Source organism: Gasterosteus aculeatus, chromosome 8 (genome assembly GCF_964276395.1).
Source record: "Gasterosteus aculeatus chromosome 8, fGasAcu3.hap1.1, whole genome shotgun sequence".
Taxonomy (NCBI): domain Eukaryota; kingdom Metazoa; phylum Chordata; class Actinopteri; order Perciformes; family Gasterosteidae; genus Gasterosteus; species Gasterosteus aculeatus.
The window spans coordinates 6,175,976-6,194,922 of record NC_135695.1 but is presented as its reverse complement, the minus strand read 5'-3'; the positions used below and the strand labels follow the sequence as shown (position 1 = coordinate 6,194,922).

At 44.7% G+C, this 18,947-nt stretch overlaps 2 protein-coding genes across 2 annotated transcripts; one reads left to right on the top strand and one right to left on the bottom strand.

Annotated features, from left to right (window-relative positions):
• The first annotated feature begins 8,155 nt into the window (after positions 1-8,155).
• On the top strand, positions 8,156-10,505 carry LOC144411386 (proteasome assembly chaperone 4-like). The gene is made up of 3 exons (XM_078107891.1): positions 8,156-8,563; positions 9,418-9,493; positions 10,139-10,505. The coding sequence occupies exons 1-3, from the start codon at positions 8,369-8,371 to the stop codon at positions 10,258-10,260; spliced, it is 393 nt and encodes a 130-aa protein (XP_077964017.1). The 5' UTR covers positions 8,156-8,368; the 3' UTR covers positions 10,261-10,505.
• Positions 10,506-13,893: 3,388 nt separating this feature from the next.
• On the bottom strand, positions 13,894-18,947 carry LOC144411385 (uncharacterized). The gene is made up of 2 exons (XM_078107890.1): positions 18,701-18,947; positions 13,894-17,694 (listed from the first exon to the last, which is right to left on the bottom strand). The coding sequence occupies exon 2, from the start codon at positions 17,675-17,677 to the stop codon at positions 15,950-15,952; it is 1,728 nt and encodes a 575-aa protein (XP_077964016.1). The 5' UTR covers positions 17,678-17,694; positions 18,701-18,947; the 3' UTR covers positions 13,894-15,949.

Below are 18,947 nucleotides of genomic sequence, written 5' to 3'. Positions count from 1 at the left end.
CTCTTAATTGTATTTTATTTGAAATCTAATAGTAATTTATTTGCAGTTGTGTGTGATTCCTTTGATTGATTGGTGGACTACTAAAAGGAAATACATGTAGGGAAGAAGTTGACAATGCTATCTTCGCATTAACGCTTTAACAAATGCATTTGCTATTAACTTTTTGTTGACTAGTTGGGGCAGTTCAACCCTGTAAGAAGTGGATGCTTCTACATTGTAATCAGTGTACATATGATCTGTCTTAAAGGTCCAAAGAAACCTGACAAAAGTCAAATCTTTGGTGCACTCCACACTATAACATTTTCTTTAACCCAGGTTAAGGAAAATGATTTTTTATTAGCCCCACAGGAATATGGTTGAATACATTTTTGCAATAATTGATTACCCAGTATTACAAATAAAACCACTGTGGGGAAAAAATATTTCAGCAGAAATATAAAAAAAGGCCACCGTGTCAAAATAATCATAATAAATATTGGTCAGTAAGGCAACAAAATATAAAAAAGTCATTACTTTGGATGAGGGGCCGGCTTTTGGGTTGGATTCATTACCCAATATTTTAAAAAATGTATGTATTTCCAATTTTTAAATAACTTCATTGTGTAGAGATAACAAGAGAAAAAGAGTTTACGATAACAGAATTTATTTTATGAGGCAAATGAAAAACTTTAAACATATTTAGAATTATTCCTTCTTCTTCAGCCTGAAACGTCCGTCTCCTTCTTGATTTCTGAGAAGATGCAATAAGGTTGACTTCCTCTCTCATCTGTCCCAGGAGTGAGACAAAAGCCTGGAGGGGTCTCGTCCTGTGGAACACAAACACAAGTGATGAGAACTTTTGAGCTCAAATACACAACCTTTACATTGTTGAGTTGGATCCGGCCTCCAACGATTGAACTTTAGTCTTAGTGAGGGATTACTTACTTCGCCCAATGAAAGAAGGGCGCCAGCCGCTCTCAAGTCGTCCATCCTTCTCGTCTGGTCCTGCAGTCCTCCATCATTCTCATCTGGTCCTGCAGTCCTCCATCCTTCTCATCTGGTCCTGTAATTGGCTTATGTTGTCCGTCGTTAAGGGGATCCTGGATAAGCGTTGTCTGGTTCAGTCCCCTTCACCTTAGGGTTCTTAACTATAAGGACTATAGAGACTTTCTGGAAACTTCAGGTTTGGTATGCATGTTATTATACTTACCTTTGTCTGGTGAAGACATCTAAACGACATGAAGGAAAATACAACACAGAATAACAACCATACCCTGTAAACCTACCTCTGGTCTCTGCATATAGCATCAACTATTAATCAAAATTAAAATTAATAAAGAAGAGGTATGTAAAAACTCTGCTGCAAGATGCAACCTGCTGTCTGTCTGGGACTTTATCAGTCCTGACCAGACTCAAAGGTTTCACATCCTGCAGCGAGCTGAATGTCGCTCTCGATCCAAATCGCTGCTCTCAGCCCACTGACAGTATCTTCTATGTGTGGGGGGGCCGAGGCCTGAATTGGAGGGAGGAAACAACAGGTACTCATCTGCTCGGATGAGTGCCACTCTCAATCCGAGTCGCTGTCTGGAGCCCACTTCATTGAGAAGGGGCTGAGGCCTGAGGTGGAGGGTTCTGCCTCCAGGTAGTCCTCTTTCCAGGTCATCTGGAGGAGGGGCCAAGGCCTGAGGTAGAAGGGGCTGTGTCCACGTCGCCCTCCTCACTGTTCCTCGGCCTTTTCACTGACCCCGTCCCTTGTCATCCTCTGGCCTGCTTGGTGGACACTCACTGTTCCTCTGTCTTTTCAAACTTACCTGCCACGGGTCGCAAACTCAAAATCCATAAAGAAGATTCATGTAAAAACTCTGCTGCAAGATGCTACCAATAGCCAACTTCGCTAAACACGAGGGAATGCTGTCTGGGGCTTTTTCAGTCCTGACCAGACAAACAAAGGTTTTACATCGTGCAGCAAGCAGAATGTCACTCTCAATCCGAGTCGCTGTCTGGAGCCCACTTCATTGAGAAGGGGCTGAGGCCTGAGGTGGAGGGTTCTGCCTCCAGGTAGTCCTCTTTCCAGGTCATCTGGAGGAGGGGCCAAGGCCTGAGGTAGAAGGGGCTGTGTCCACGTCGCCCTCCTGTTCCTCGGCCTTTTCACTGACCCCGTCCCTTGTCATCCTCTGGCCTGCTTGGTGGACACTCACTGTTCCTCTGTCTTTTCAAACTTACCTGCCACGGGTCGCAAACTTAAAATCCATAAAGAAGATTCATGAAAAAACTCTGCTGCAAGATGCTACCTATAGCTAACCTTGCTAATCAAGAGGGAATGCTGTCTGGGGCTTTTTCAGTCCTGACCAGACAAACAAAGGTTTTACATCGTGCAGCAAGCAGAATGTCACTCTCAATCCGAGTCGCTGTCTGGAGCCCACTTCATTGAGAAGGGGCTGAGGCCTGAGGTGGAGGGTTCTGCCTCCAGGTAGTCCTCTTTCCAGGTCATCTGGAGGAGGGGCCAAGGCCTGAGGTAGAAGGGGCTGTGTCCACGTCGCCCTCCTGTTCCTCGGCCTTTTCACTGACCCCGTCCCTTGTCATCCTCTGGCCTGCTTGGTGGACACTCACTGTTCCTCTGTCTTTTCAAACTTACCTGCCACGGGTCGCAAACTTAAAATCCATAAAGAAGATTCATGAAAAAACTCTGCTGCAAGATGCTACCTATAGCTAACCTTGCTAATCAAGAGGGAATGCTGTCTAGGGCTTCATCGGTCCTGACCAGACACAACGTTTTTACAAGTTTTTACATCCTGCAGCAAGCAGAATGTCGCTGTCAATCGATGTCAGTATATTGGGGGGGCTGAGGCCTGAAGTTGAGGGAGGAAACCACTTAGTCCTTTGCTCGGGTCTTTTTTGAGGAGAAAACCAGGCCTGGTGGAGGGTGCTGCCTCCCTGTAGTCCTCTTCTCCGGTCCTCTAAGTGGAGGAGGGGTGTGTTCCTCCTCATCGTTTCTCTGCCTTTTTCATACTTACCGGCCTCTTGTCACTCTCAATCCGAGTCGCTGTCTGGAGCCCACTGCCAGTATCTTCTGTGTGTGGGGAGGGTGAGGCCTGAAGTGGAGGGTGCTGAGTCCCTGTAGTCCTCTTCCCTGGTCCTCTTGGTGGAAGAGGGGCCGAGGCCTGAAGTGGAGGGTGCTGAGTTCCTGTAGTCCTCTTCCCTGGTCCTCTTGGTGGAGGAGGGGCCGAGGCCTGAAGTGGAGGGTGCTGAGTCCCTGTAGTCCTCTTCCCTGGTCCTCTTGGTGGAAGAGGGGCCGAGGCCTGAAGTGGAGGGTGCTGAGTCCCTGTAGTCCTCTTCCCTGGTCCTCTTGGTGGAGGAGGGGCCTTGACCTGAAGTACAAGGGGCTGTGTCCACGTGGTCCTCCTCACCGATCCTCTGCCTCTTCACACTTACCTGCCCTGTGTCGTCCTCTTGCCTGCTCCTCTTGGTGGACACTCCTGACATCTGAGGGACGGGGGTTGACGCATCTTCAGGACACTCCACGTGAGAAGAAGGTTGGGGCAGCAAGAAAGGGCCATCTTCATTTTCCTCTTCTTCCTCCCAGTCTATTCCTTCCACCTCGTCGTCAAACATCAAGGAGTCGTATCCAGAATCGTCGCTCTCCCATTCGAACTCGTCGTCCTCCTCCTCCTCCACGTCCAGTAACATCCTTTCCGCCTCCAGAGCATAGTACGCCAAATCCCTCCCGAAGTCCAAATGGTACGCCATCTCTTCATAGTCCTCCTCCTCTTCCTCCTCTTCCTCCTCTTCCTCCTCGTTAGGAGAGGGCAGGAGAACCAACACACCTTCACCCACGGGATCATCGGAGGCCAGGGGGAGAAACAGCACTTGTTGCAACTCCGTCGTGAAGCTCTGAGGTGGCTGTGTGAAAGGGTCATCTTCATCTTCCTCCTCTTCTTCCTCCTCGTCAGAAAACGCCCAGGGAAGCAGCTTATCTTCACCCACAGAATCCGGGCGTTCCACATCAGAGGCCAGGGGGAGAGACAGCACTCGTCGCAACTCCGTCATGAAGCTCTGAGGTGGCCACCTCTGGGTGAGAGGGTCCTCTTCATCTTCTTCCTCCTCTTCCTCCTCGTCCATCCCTTCCAGCTCCTCTTCATACAACCTGGAGTTGTAGCTGGATCCGTCGCTCTTCCAGTCGGACACGTCGCCCTCCTCTTCTTCCTCCTCCTCGTCAGAAAAGGCCCAGGGAAGCAACTTATCTTCACCCACAGAATCCGGACGTTCCACATCAGAGGCGAGGGGGAGAGACAGCACTCGTCGCAACTCCGTCATGAAGCTCTGAGGTGGCCACCTCTGGGTGAGAGGGTCCTCTTCATCTTCTTCCTCCTCCTCTTCTTCGTGGTAGCTAGATCCGTAGCTCTCCCAGTCGGACTTGTCGTCTTCCTCCTCCATGTCTTCCTCCTCTTCCTCCTCTTCTTTTTCCTCTTCCTCCTCCTCGTCAAAGAAGGCCAAGGGAAGAAACTCACCTTCACCCACAACATAAAGCTCACCTACCTCTACCTCATCAGAGGGGTTGCAGATGGGGAGAACACCGGGGTTGTCGCCGAGGATCCTGCAGTCTTCAGCGGGACGCTCCATGACTCAGCCAACACCAGCTTTGAAAGAAACATTAAAGCTGTCAGGATCTCTCATTACATGAAATAGTTCTTACATAAGCAATAATAAAATATTTCATTTGTAAAGTCGACAGCTGATCACCACAGAAACTATGACTGCACGACACAAGGAGTCACCAACACACATGAAGCGTGTCCTTTGAACCGTAACATGAAACAGCTCTGCCTCTGTCAAGCTGAACAGATAACACATGGCAAACCAACTATAACAATAATAATACAACAATTAATGTAAATAATATCCTGTTGTGGTTTTATTTGGCAAAAAAAAATGCGGTAGGGTTTCTAATATAAAAAAGCTTCTAATCAGCGGGTCAACTGAGCCACTGTTGGAGCTCTGGACAGAGACGTGGATTCTGCATGTGTGTCATTACTTTGCAATAAAAAGCGTGGACCTGTTTGATGTGCATTGAACTAGTGAGTCAGTGAAACACGGCGGCATTGATCCAACATAACCACTTGATCTTCTTTAATGTCTCTTTATTCTACCAGACAGTGTATGAGTTGCACATCGCAGCGCGTGAGGAGGTGCAGCACGCGCACATCGCGCAATACCAGAGACGTGGTGTGTGCAGCGTGCAACAATACATTCATAGAAGTTTCAACCATCGTGACGTCGCCTCTCAGCCGTCGCTATCGAATCATCATTCGGATCACAATTTAAACGTTCTATGAATACGTTCTCAGCGCCATCTTTTTTCACAAATTTCAATGTTAAACTTCGACGATTTGATACCCTAAAACCGAAATAATAGTGTTTTAAAAGCTCTACACTAATTGTTGACACATTCCGCAGATGTCCCGCGACATTTAACTGACCCCGCGCCGCAAATAATCCTCCTACAGGGAGAAATCATCGACTGAGTGTCTTTGTCCACCAAATCACACTTCTTTCACCGTTAAACTCAATGTATCGTACTCATTTGTAAGCTGGGAACCCTTCTAAGGGCGTAAGGGGGTCAGAAAGTTGTCTTACTTGCGCACCGGAGGTCCCAATCACAGCCGACGTCCTCCAGCAGGTGCTCGTCCGCGATGCTCAGCCGCCTGAGGGCCTTTTTCAGCCTCTTCTGTGCTCCACAAGAGTTGTTATCTAGTAGTTCACTTCTCCAACAAGATTCGTATCGATAGATTTCGTCCAGCAGTTAAAAACTCAAAGAGTTCGCTTTCAACAGTTTGATTTCACAAGAGGTTTAAAGTTCGTGTTCAAGTCAAAGTGCAAATGGAACGATCAGAAAGTCTGCTGACCTTAAGTAACCTCGGGCGGGTCATCGCTCCGTTGCCAAGGCACTTAAGAACGCGCGTGCGTGCCTGTTTGTGCTCTCGTTTTTATTATATAGATCTCGTTTTTTAATTGATTACGGTATTATTTATGTTCTTTTTAGCGATTCATGCCCATTCAATACAGTTTACTTGTGAACATCTTTTTCTTAAACTCCAAAAAAGCGGCATATGTTTGTATGTATTTAATTTAATTATTGAAATAACAGGTCTTAAGTTGCGCTAGAAGATCAATGTGAGAGTTTACGGTGAGATTTAGATGATGAGTTGGGAATTAATAAACCACCAGAAATTAAACTGTTTACTTAAAGGTGTATTTAAAGGACATTTTATAAACTTATGAAATGTAAACTTTGGAGTGATATCACAACGTTTACACATGTTTAAAATCATTCAATCTGAACTATATTTATGTGGATATCATAAATCCGAAGTATCCGTGTTTCGCTGAAAACACGGTTTTTCGGATGCAACATAGTCAGAGGTTCAAAGTAAGATTGTTTTTAGGTTGGACTGTTGTGTGATTGACTTCATTTTGGTGAAATTCATGATTCATCAAACGGTTTCAGCTTTAAAGTATTTCTGTATCACATGAATAATAATATTATAATAACCGTCGTGCGTTTCCATTTAAATACATGTGATCTAACACCCTCAGAGGTGAAATGATCAGAGCAATTAAAGCGGATTTCTTGAAGCCTTTTGATGGAATATAAACGCGATCGAGTTTTTTTTGTGTTTTTCATGAGCTCTGGTTTTAGGTTTGTTATTGCAGATATTCTGCATTAGTGTGTCAGTGAGGTGAAGAACTACAGCACTGCTTCAACATGTTTAGGAAAGGATTCTAAATTGAGATGAACGTGTCACCTCCATTCAGCTGCCAACGAAGAAAAAATGTATACAAGTATTTATCATAATTCAACCTCCACATTGAGAGACAAATACACGGGATTTAAACCCCACGTTTAGGACTGTTACGTCCGGTCCATAAGGGAATAAGGTGTTGGCACAACAACTTATTAAGACAACTTAATAATACAACTTAATAAGTTGTTGGCACCCCCTCTCTCCCTCTCTCCCCGCACGCGCACAGACATTTTGGGGGGCAGGTGCTCAAAATCCCCCAACAAAAGGACACCCATCGCCAAAATTATTCATGAAATTAAAAATAATATTGATAAATAAATAAACAGACAGAGTTGAAGCATAAGCAGCATTACATTAATAATATACCACAATACACCTCACCAGACCGTCATGTAGCTCAACTTAAGACCTGTGATTTCAATAATTAAAATAATTAAATTAAATTATAGTGAACGGCACTTTAAGCCTGATTTCAGTTGTTGACTTCCTCCTGTAATGAGACATCTCGTCTTAGAATAACGGCAGAAGAAGAGGAGAATATTTAAAGTATAGATGAACATGTTTCCTACATGGAACATTTTGATTAAAACATGAATGTTTCTAAGAAATGAAGTCAGGAAACTGAAAGCACAAACAAATCCAATAAAACAAATTCAAACCCCGAGTTCAACAAGATGTGTGAGCGATCAGAAAAATGTGTGTTAACTGCTCCCAAAATAACAAAATCCTAAATATTCTAATAGGCTAATTTACTCGCTCCAACGTTAATGGTAACTTGATCTCAACCGTCTCTAGTGACTAAAATCAGCCAACGAATCAGAGGGTTTGTTATTGAACCCTGTAACACATCTAGCTGTATTTTTTTATATATTATGGTATAATACTAAATACTAAATTCATGTATTAATTAATATGTTTTACTGTTGAGGCAGCCTGAAGTTAAATAGTCACCATACAACTAAAAATGATTATATAGTGATAAACTAACGTAATTTACATGTCTAACTACTGCAGAAAGTAGACTCGGTCGTGCGACGCTGGGGCGACGTAGAAAGAAGAAAGAAAGAGCTTTTATTGCACTATTTAAAGGTGGATGCAGGAAATCTTATTGTGAAAGGACAGAATTGGGTTCCCGGACATGTTAACAGCGTTTTTGATAATTTTGACGACCTTCTAACCACATTTATATGTAAATTAAATATATATGTGACTTTTTGTGTTTGCATTTGCAATTATTGAGACTGATCGGACTCCATAGATTAATGGCGACAATATGAATTTATTGAAGTGTTTCAATCACCACACTGTAGTTTCATGGCGTAAACCAGTTGCAACGATAAGGTCGTACTAATCCTGTTCGTGTGGCCCACCTGGGATTTGGGAGCGGTTTTCTCATCGTGTATCTCATCATAAACGTTTTCCCGGCTCTGACCAGCTGTTTCGGTGTTGCCGTGGACGCGCACGTTCACTTGTGCGTCCTGACGATCGATTGCTTTGGGCTGCCGCTCTCGCGTCACCAGGAAGCAGCGGTAGCCCTTTCTGTTTGTAGCTCGCGCCTTCGCTTTAACGTTAACCGTGGCCGGTAGATGCGCACTTGCACGGGGATGAGCGACGCACGCAACGGAGAGGCGTCTGCGGCCATTACGGTGCACAATTTCTCGGAGAGGATTTTGGAGCAGGTGATACACTTCCACGTGATGAAGCTCAGCGGCGGGTTCTTCCTCTGGGTCGGTTCCAGTCCGGTTCTGTCCAACCTCGCGGTGTCGATGGGCAGCAGATACGTGAGGACACGAGTGACGTTACACGTTCAAAGGGGTTTTGCTTCTTTTCTTTTATTGCCTCTTCATACTTGTACGCTACGCGTTTAAACCACGGGCTGTTGATCTGCTACACTTTATTTCGGGGAACAACTTTACTAATTGACGTTTTAACGATACTGAGAGCTTGTAGAACGGGATGTTTCTGTCCTAAAGCTGCTGACGTTATCCATCATTTCACGCCACGCGTAAACATCAGACGTGATCAGTCGATTAACCAGTTACCTCACAATGTAAATAATCATTGCACAGTAGTTATAAACTAGTAAATAAATGATCTACTGCTTTAGTGCACGAGTAATGATGTAATGTGTAATGTGACAGTGTGTCTACAATTCCCCTCAATTGTGTATTTATACATTTTATAAAAATACCTTTTAGAAACTGTTTTAGGCCACGCATTAGTAAATATAAGACTTGTTTTCATCTCTCTAACTTTATTGAGACTTTTTTTCGTTGATGCACAGTCCGATGAGGTTGACAACGAGAATACACGACGTTGAGGAACTGGCACACTTCACTGCTGTTTATTTCAATTGTTATTTCTATACTCATTGACAGATTGTAGTGTGTTGTTTATTGCTCATCGATGGCTTAGTGTCCTCTGACTACAACACAAACCGGAGACAACTGAACTGTTGTCTGACGGGAGTCACTAGGGGTAAAAACAGGGTTCAGGATCTGTTGCCTTCACTTCTATTATTATATAGATATGTTAAGAAAGTCAGAATTTTGGATGTGAGACAGTTCATTATTTTTTCCCCCTGAAAAGACACTAACTGCAGGTGTACACATTGTTTTGTTTTTCTTGTCTGCAGGATTCGATGCCATTATCTACATTAGTCATGGGGGACCCATCCAATACCGCTGCTAATTCTATGGCACAGAGATTAGGTAATCATGCATGACGTATAACGTTTTTAGTTACTAAAACGTTGGAGCACTTATGTAATGTGGTTTGATTTTCTGTATCTTTAAATAGGTTATTTGTATGTTTGAGCTCATTTGAGAAACCCTGAACCGTAAAATGCTAATAATTCTCAAAATGCTGCGCGGATGTTTTGAATTCATGAGTCAGTTAGACATTCATTTGATTTATATTATTTATTTTTTTAAACTCACTTTTTATTTTGTTTTCAACAACATGACAGCATGCATTTTCAGACAGTTACTTTCTTTGTCCATTTTACAGTTGTATGTAGTCTTGTTACACATGATATTCAGGTGCTATGTACATTTGATTCATATTATGGATTTGAATTATTAACTAAGTTCTTCACCGGTCGCATGTCAATTCATCTTTTCAAGTAGATCTTCAACCCTCGCATCATTTCATTAAATGTGTGATAAACACACAGACGTGTTGTGGCAAGCTTTCTACGATGTTTGTCATTCTAAAAAGGCTTTTAAAAATAATTCCTTTCAGATCTCCACAAACCTCTTAGTCTGACTCTAGTGTAATTGTGTTGTAAAGCAAACAATTCATTTTACAATCCAAACTAAACGGGAGGTAACGGTCTGTGTCTGTCTGTCTTGCAGCAAAGAAGACCAAAAAGCAAGTGTTTGTGAGTTACAGTCTTCCGATGACGGACTCCAACCTCAGTCTTTCGGTGGAGCAGAGGATCAAAAAGGAGGTGGAGCTTCACCCTGAACACTTTTGATCACATTCGATTATTTACTCCTGTTTTGTGTAGAGCTGAGGATAAGATGGGAAGAGGGGTAGAAGTAGCGTTTCTTCCATTTGGAACTCCTGCAGACACTGTCGTGGTACAACAAGAATCACCACAAACTGTCACATCAAGTGTTCTTTTATTGACACAATAAATTAAGTGGTTTATTATCAAAACATGTAGGCCTATGGCTTTTTGTACAAATGCGTCATATTAAAAAAATACCATTAAGAAAACAGCATTAGTGGTTGAGTTTTTTTTCACTGTTGAAAACATACAAACTAGTAAACGGTACAGGGTGTTCAAAATACGTGCTGTGTACTACACATGAATATTGTCTATGAAAATTGGTTTATCCATTCAAAGATCTTGTATCCTATAAAAGTAAAGTTGATGGTCCCTACATTATGAATGGTACATGTATCCATACATTACATTTGTATGCAGTCCTAAAGGATACTTATCTAGTAAAGTGTATTATTGTACACCGATCACATCTAGGCCAGGTCTGTGCAGGCTGCGCTGCTCTATTCTAATCTTCACAAACGTTTATTTAAAAAAAACTGTAAAATATTGTGCTTTCTGGCTATAGTTACACATCCTCTGAGCAGGATTACAACATTACCACAGTACAGAGAACAAGGAGTGGGAGTGGAAATATCTGCTAATTAGAAGGTATTTCAAGCAACAAAACTGCCCTTGGGAGCAGGAGAAAATAAATACTGGTTACCTTGAATTGAAATCCTCTGTTCCTTTAAAAAATTAAAAAAAAAAGAGTAACAGAGCCATCATGATAAAGCCATTGAAATGCTGAGAAGCGTCATAAGACATACGGTTGCACACTCGACTGGTAAACTCTCATGTCCGTTCAACTCTCAGGTTTTATTCAGCGCCACTCGCCCGTCTCTACGAGCTGCACGTGGAATCTGCCAAAGGTCTCCGGCTGTTGGTCCCATCCGACAACCATCATACACCAATATAGCGGTAATGCTTTCTTGTGTCTACACTGACCTCGTCTGTGAGGAGAAAGTGCCACAACAGACTTCTAGCAGAGGAACAACAAATACCAAATTAAAAAAAGGAAACATGTCAAACCATTTGTGCCCTTTCATGCAAAAGAGAGTGTTAGTGGTTTAGCCAAATCCCTGGTGCTCCAACAAGTCGGCTGAACATCACAAACACTTGATTGTGTCTCTGACATTTAGTGCAAAATAACTTCTAAAGAATTACAAGATGCAGTGAAATTTTCTCCCTCAAACGAGTCAAAACCGCAAACGGAAACGTCCCCCGAGCGGACGTTACTCTGAGGGTCCGCTCCGCTTTGCCCGCTTCTTCTACCTGTCGATCCTTCTCGGACGGCAGTGCAACAAACTCCCCGAACAACACTTTCAAATTATTTAACGCACACTGACTTCAGATAGACTTGCTCAAGAACAATATTTTTTCTTTTGGCAACTCTTGAATGAATCATAGTCACAACAACGTGGCGCCCCCGGTGGTCGTGAGGTGCAACGGCGTGTCGTGGACGCGGGCGTAGTCCCCGTCGGTCTTGGCCAGTAGGAGGTGCTGTTCCCCCGGATGCAGCAGCGTCTGTCGGGTGAAGCTCTCTCCGTCGGCCAGGCTCTCGGGTAAAGGCTGGCCCCGCGGCTCGGGCAGCAGCAGCAGGCAGATGATGCACAGCAGGGTGCAGCAGGCGAAGATCACGTGGTGCAGGAAGTAGCCCTTCTGGTTGTGGAGAACCCTTTTTTTGTGTCTGAAATCTAGATTACACCTGATGCCAGAGGGTAGACACAATATCCACCTGAGGTACGCTGATGAATTCAACCAACTGGTGGAAAACTTTCTGGAACACACTTCAGAAAATCCAAAATAATGCCTGATTCTTTTGTGCACAAGGATCAGAGAGAATACAATTAATTGCGTTCAGACGCTTAGTTTAAAAATGTCTAAACTTTACTCAATTGTTATATACCCCTTTAAGAGAGAGAGAAGTTATTTGTCAAGTAAATTACTTGCTGCTCTCATCATGCATCTTGATATTTGTTGTAATTGTGGCTAATAAAACCTTGAAAAACAAAGATTAATTCAAGGCTTAACTATACAGCTGAAGTTAAGATGTTGTGAATTTTGTTAATTAATGAAGTCAGTTACATTACAAGACTTAATTTGAACAATGTCTCTCTGGAAATGAATTAATTGGCTTAAATAGACTTGGTTATGTTCCATTCATTAAATAGTTATCTCAGTTAATTTGATTTACGTTAATTGCTTTGCAGATTCAGAATATCATCAGAAAATTAGTAATTAGTAAGTAATTAGTAAATCTATGATTATATAATTATAGATTAAGGTACCCAACAGTATATTTGCTCTACATTTTTTGGCTGCAACTGAAATTTAAGTAAATATAATCCAATTATAAATATTAATGTAAAACAGGCCTTTGCGCCTATTTAGATGTTTGGTCAAGTTTGAGGCTGATACCTGATACCTACTTGTACTTTTATTTAACATTTTGAACATATGAATTTTACTTGAAAGTGTTTCTGCAATATGTACCCGACACTCCGCCACATGCCGGGTTCACCTCCAGACCAATCTTTGTCTGCTTACTTCTAAAACTGGACTGTGTCTCTGTTGCATCTTACTGTCAGTGGAGTAATTGTTTTAAATGTCCTGCCCCAATTTGAGGTACGGTAACTCTTAATTGTATTTTATTTGAAATCTAATAGTAATTTATTTGCAGTTGTGTGTGATTCCTTTGATTGATTGGTGGACTACTAAAAGGAAATACATGTAGGGAAGAAGTTGACAATGCTATCTTCGCATTAACGCTTTAACAAATGCATTTGGTATTAACTTTTTGTTGACTAGTTGGGGCAGTTCAACCCTGTAAGAAGTGGATGCTTCTACATTGTAATCAGTGTACATATGATCTGTCTTAAAGGTCCAAAGAAACCTGACAAAAGTCAAATCTTTGGTGCACTCCACACTATAACATTTTCTTTAACCCAGGTTAAGGAAAATGATTTTTGATTAGCCCCACAGGAATATGGTTGAATACATTTTTGCAATAATTGATTACCCAGTATTACAAATAAAACCACTGTGGGGAAAAAATATTTCAGCAGAAATATAAAAAAAGGCCACCATGTCAAAATAATCATAATAAATATTGGTCAGTAAGGCAACAAAATATAAAAAAGTCATTACTTTGGATGAGGGGCCGGCTTTTGGGTTGGATTCATTACCCAATATTTTAAAAAATGTAGGTATTTCCAATTTTTAAATAACTTCATTGTGTAGAGATAACAAGAGAAAAAGAGTTTACGATAACAGAATTTATTTTATGAGGCAAATGAAAAACTTTAAACATATTTAGAATTATTCCTTCTTCTTCAGCCTGAAACGTCCGTCTCCTTCTTGATTTCTGAGAAGATGCAAAGAGGTTGACTTCCTCTCTCATCTGTCCCAGGAGTGAGACAAAAGCCTGGAGGGGTCTCGTCCTGTGGAACACAAACACAAGTGATGAGAACTTTTGAGCTCAAATACACAACCTTTACATTGTTGAGTTGGATCCGGCCTCCAACGATTGAACTTTAGTCTTAGTGAGGGATTACTTACTTCGCCCAATGAAAGAAGGGCGCCAGCCGCTCTTAAGTCGTCCATCCTTCTCGTCTGGTCCTGCAGTCCTCCATCCTTCTCGTCTGGTCCTGTAATTGGCTTATCTTGTCCGTCGTTAAGGGGATCCTGGATAAGCGTTGTCTGGTTCAGTCCCCTTCACCTTAGGGTTCTTAACTATAAGGACTATAGAGACTTTCTGGAAACTTCAGATTTGGTATGCATGTTATTATACTTACCTTTGTCTGGTGAAGACATCTAAACGACATGAAGGAAAATACAACACAGAATAACAACCATACCCTGTAAACCTACCTCTGGTCTCTGCATATAGCATCAACTATTAATCAAAATTAAAATTAATAAAGAAGAGGTATGTAAAAACTCTGCTGCAAGATGCAACCTGCTGTCTGTCTGGGACTTTATCAGTCCTGACCAGACTCAAAGGTTTCACATCCTGCAGCGAGCTGAATGTCGCTCTCGATCCAAATCGCTGCTCTCAGCCCACTGACAGTATCTTCTGTGTGTGGGGGGGCCGAGGCCTGAATTAGAGGGAGGAAACAACAGGTACTCATCTGCTCGGATGAGTGTCACTCTCAATCCGAGTCGCTGTCTGGAGCCCACTTCATTGAGAAGGGGCTGAGGCCTGAGGTGGAGGGTTCTGCCTCCAGGTAGTCCTCTTTCCAGGTCATCTGGAGGAGGGGCCAAGGCCTGAGGTAGAAGGGGCTGTGTCCACGTCGCCCTCCTCACTGTTCCTCGGCCTTTTCACTGACCCCGTCCCTTGTCATCCTCTGGCCTGCTTGGTGGACACTCACTGTTCCTCTGTCTTTTCAAACTTACCTGCCATGGGTCGCAAACTCAAAATCCATAAAGAAGATTCATGTAAAAACTCTGCTGCAAGATGCTACCAATAGCCAACTTCGCTAAACACGAGGGAATGCTGTCTGGGGCTTTTTCAGTCCTGACCAGACAAACAAAGGTTTTACATCGTGCAGCAAGCAGAATGTCACTCTCAATCCGAGTCGCTGTCTGGAGCCCACTTCATTGAGAAGGGGCTGAGGCCTGAGGTGGAGGGTTCTGCCTCCAGGTAGTCCTCTTTCCAGGTCATCTGGAGGAGGGGCCAAGGCCTGAGGTAGAAGGGGCTGTGTCCACGTCGCCCTCCTCACTGTTCCTCGGCCTTTTCACTGACCCCGTCCCTTGTCATCCTCTGGCCTGCTTGGTGGACACTCACTGTTCCTCTGTCTTTTCAAACTTACCTGCCATGGGTTGCAAACTCAAAATCCATAAAGAAGATTCATGTAAAAACTCTGCTGCAAGATGCTACCAATAGCCAACTTCGCTAAACACGAGGGAATGCTGTCTGGGGCTTTTTCAGTCCTGACCAGACAAACAAAGGTTTTACATCATGCAGCAAGCAGAATGTCACTCTCAATCCGAGTCGCTGTCTGGAGCCCACTTCATTGAGAAGGGGCTGAGGCCTGAGGTGGAGGGTTCTGCCTCCAGGTAGTCCTCTTTCCAGGTCATCTGGAGGAGGGGCCAAGGCCTGAGGTAGAAGGGGCTGTGTCCATGTCGCCCTCCTCACTGTTCCTCGGCCTTTTCACTGACCCCATCCTTTGTCATCCTCTGGCCTGCTTGGTGGACACTCACTGTTCCTCTGTCTTTTCAAACGTACCTGCCACGGGTCGCAAACTTAAAATCCATAAAGAAGATTCATGTAAAAACTCTGCTGCAAGATGCTACCAATAGCCAACTTCGCTAAACACGAGGGAATGCTGTCTGGGGCTTTTTTAGTCCTGACCAGACAAACAAAGGTTTTACATCCTGCAGCAAGCAGAATGTCGCTGTCAATCGAAGTCAGTATATTGGGGGGGCTGAGGCCTGAAGTTGAGGGAGGAAACCACTTAGTCCTTTGCTCGGCTCTTTTTTGAGGAGAAAACCAGGCCTGGTGGAGGGTGCTGCCTCCCTGTAGTCCTCTTCTCCGGTCCTCTAAGTGGAGGAGGGGTGTGTTCCTCCTCATCGTTTCTCTGCCTTCTTCATACTTACCGGCCTCTTGTCACTCTCAATCCGAGTCGCTGTCTGGAGCCCACTGCCAGTATCTTCTGTGTGTGGGGAGGGTGAGGCCTGAAGTGGAGGGTGCTGAGTCCCTGTAGTCCTCTTCTCTGGTCCTCTTGGTGGAAGAGGGGCCGAGGCCTGAAGTGGAGGGTGCTGAGTTCCTGTAGTCCTCTTCTCTGGTCCTCTTGGTGGAGGAGGGGCCGAGGCCTGAAGTGGAGGGTGCTGAGTCCCTGTAGTCCTCTTCCCTGGTCCTCTTGGTGGAAGAGAGGCCGAGGCCTGAAGTGGAGGGTGCTGAGTTCCTGTAGTCCTCTTCCCTGGTCCTCTTGGTGGAGGAGGGGCCGAGGCCTGAAGTGGAGGGTGCTGAGTCCCTGTAGTCCTCTTCCCTGGTCCTCTTGGTGGAAAAGGCGCCGAGGCCTGAAGTGGAGGGTGCTGAGTCCCTGTAGTCCTCTTCCCTGGTCCTCTTGGTGGAGGAGGGGCCTTGGCCTGAAGTACAAGGGGCTGTGTCCACGTGGTCCTCCTCACCGATCCTCTGCCTCTTCACACTTACCTGCCCTGTGTCGTCCTCTTGCCTGCTCCACTTGGTGGACACTCCTGACATCTGAGGGACGGGGGTTGACGCATCTTCAGGACACTCCACGTGAGAAGAAGGTTGGGGCAGCAAGAAAGGGCCATCTTCATTTTCCTCTTCTTCCTCCCAGTCTATTCCTTCCACCTCGTCGTCAAACATCAAGGAGTCGTATCCAGAATCGTCGCTCTCCCATTCGAACTCGTCCTCCTCCTCCTCCTCCATGTCCTGTAACATCCTGTCCGCCTCCAGAGCATAGTACGCCAAATCCCTCCCGAAGTCCAAATGGTACGCCATCTCTTCATAGTCCTCCTCCTCTTCCTCCTCTTCCTCCTCTTCCTCCTCGTTAGGAGAGGGCAGGAGAACCAACACACCTTCACCCACGGGATCATCGGAGGCCAGGGGGAGAAACAGCACTTGTTGCAACTCCGCCGTGAAGCTCTGAGGTGGCTGTGTGAAAGGGTCATCTTCATCTTCCTCCTCTTCTTCCTCCTCGTCAGAAAACGCCCAGGGAAGCAGCTTATCTTCACCCACAGAATCCGGGCGTTCCACATCAGAGGCCAGGGGGAGAGACAGCACTCGTCGCAACTCCGTCATGAAGCTCTGAGGTGGCCACCTCTGGGTGAGAGGGTCCTCTTCATCTTCTTCCTCCTCTTCCTCCTCGTCCATCCCTTCCAGCTCCTCTTCATACAACCTGGAGTTGTAGCTGGATCCGTCGCTCTTCCAGTCGGACACCTCGCCCTCCTCTTCTTCCTCCTCCTCGTCAGAAAAGGCCCAGGGAAGCAACTTATCTTCACCCACAGAATCCGGACGTTCCACATCAGAGGCGAGGGGGAGAGACAGCACTCGTCGCAACTCCGTCATGAAGCTCTGAGGTGGCCACCTCTGGGTGAGAGGGTCCTCTTCATCTTCTTCCTCCTCCTCTTCTTCGTGGTAGCTAGATCCGTAGCTCTCCCAGTCGGACTTGTCGTCTTCCTCCTCCATGTCTTCCTCCTCTTCCTCCTCTTCTTTTTCCTCTTCCTCTTCCTCGTCAAAGAAGGCCTGGGGAAGAAACTCACCTTCACCCACAACATAAAGCTCACCTACCTCTACCTCATCAGAGGGGTTGCAGATGGGGAGAACACCGGGGTTGTCCCCGAGGATCCTGCAGTCTTCAGCGGGACGCTCCATGACTCAGCCAACACCAGCTTTGAAGGAAACATTAAAGCTGTCAGGATCTCTCATTACATGAAATAGTTCTGGATTACATAATCAATAATCAAATATTTCATTTGTAAAGTCGACAGCTGATCACCACAAAAACTATGACTGCACGACACAAGGAGTCACCAACACACATGAAGCATGTCCTTTGAACCGTAACATGAAACAGCTCTGCCTCTGTCAAGCTGAACAGATAACACATGGCAAACCAACTATAACAATAATAATACAACAATTAATGTAAATAATATCCTGCCTACTGTTATGGTTTTATGTGGCAAAAAAATGCGGTAGGGTTTCTAATATAAAAAAGCTTCTAATCAGCGGGTCAACCGAGCCACTGTTGGAGCTCTGGACAGAGACGTGGATTCTGCATGTGTGTCATTACTTTGCAATAAAAAGCGTGGACCTGTTTGATGTGCATTGAACTAGTGAGTCAGTGAAACACGGCGGCATTGATCCAACATAACCACTTGATCTTCTTTAATGTCTCTTTATTCTACCAGACAGTGTATGAGTTGCACATCGCAGCGCGTGAGGAGGTGCAGCACGCGCACATCGCGCAATACCAGAGACGTGGTGTGTGCAGCGTGCAACAATACATTCATAGAAGTTTCAACCATCGTGACGTCGCCTCTCAGCCGTCGCTATCGAATCATCATTCGGATCACTATTTAAACGTTCTATGAATACGTTCTCAGCGCCATCTTTTTTCACAAATTTCAATGTTAAACTTCGACGATTTGATACCCTAAAACCGAAATAATAGTGTTTTAAAAGCTCTACACTAATTGTTGACACATTCCGCAGATGTCCCGCGACATTTAACTGACCCCGCGCCTCAAATAATCCTCCTACAGGGAGAAATCATCGACTGAGTGTCTTTGTCCACCAAATCACACTTCTTTCACCGTTAAACTCAATGTATCGTACTCATTTGTAAGCTGGGAACCCTTCTAAGGGCGTAAGGGGGTCAGAAAGTTGTCTTACTTGCGCACCGGAGGTCCCAATCACAGCCGACGTCCTCCAGCAGGTGCTCGTCCGCGATGCTCAGCCGCCTGAGGGCCTTTTTCAGCCTCTTCTGTGCTCCACAAGAGTTGTTATCTAGTAGTTCACTTCTCCAACAAGATTCGTATCGATAGATTTCGTCCAGCAGTTAAAAACTCAAAGAGTTCGCTTTCAACAGTTTGATTTCACAAGAGGTTTAAAGTTCGTGTTCAAGTCAAAGTGCAAATGG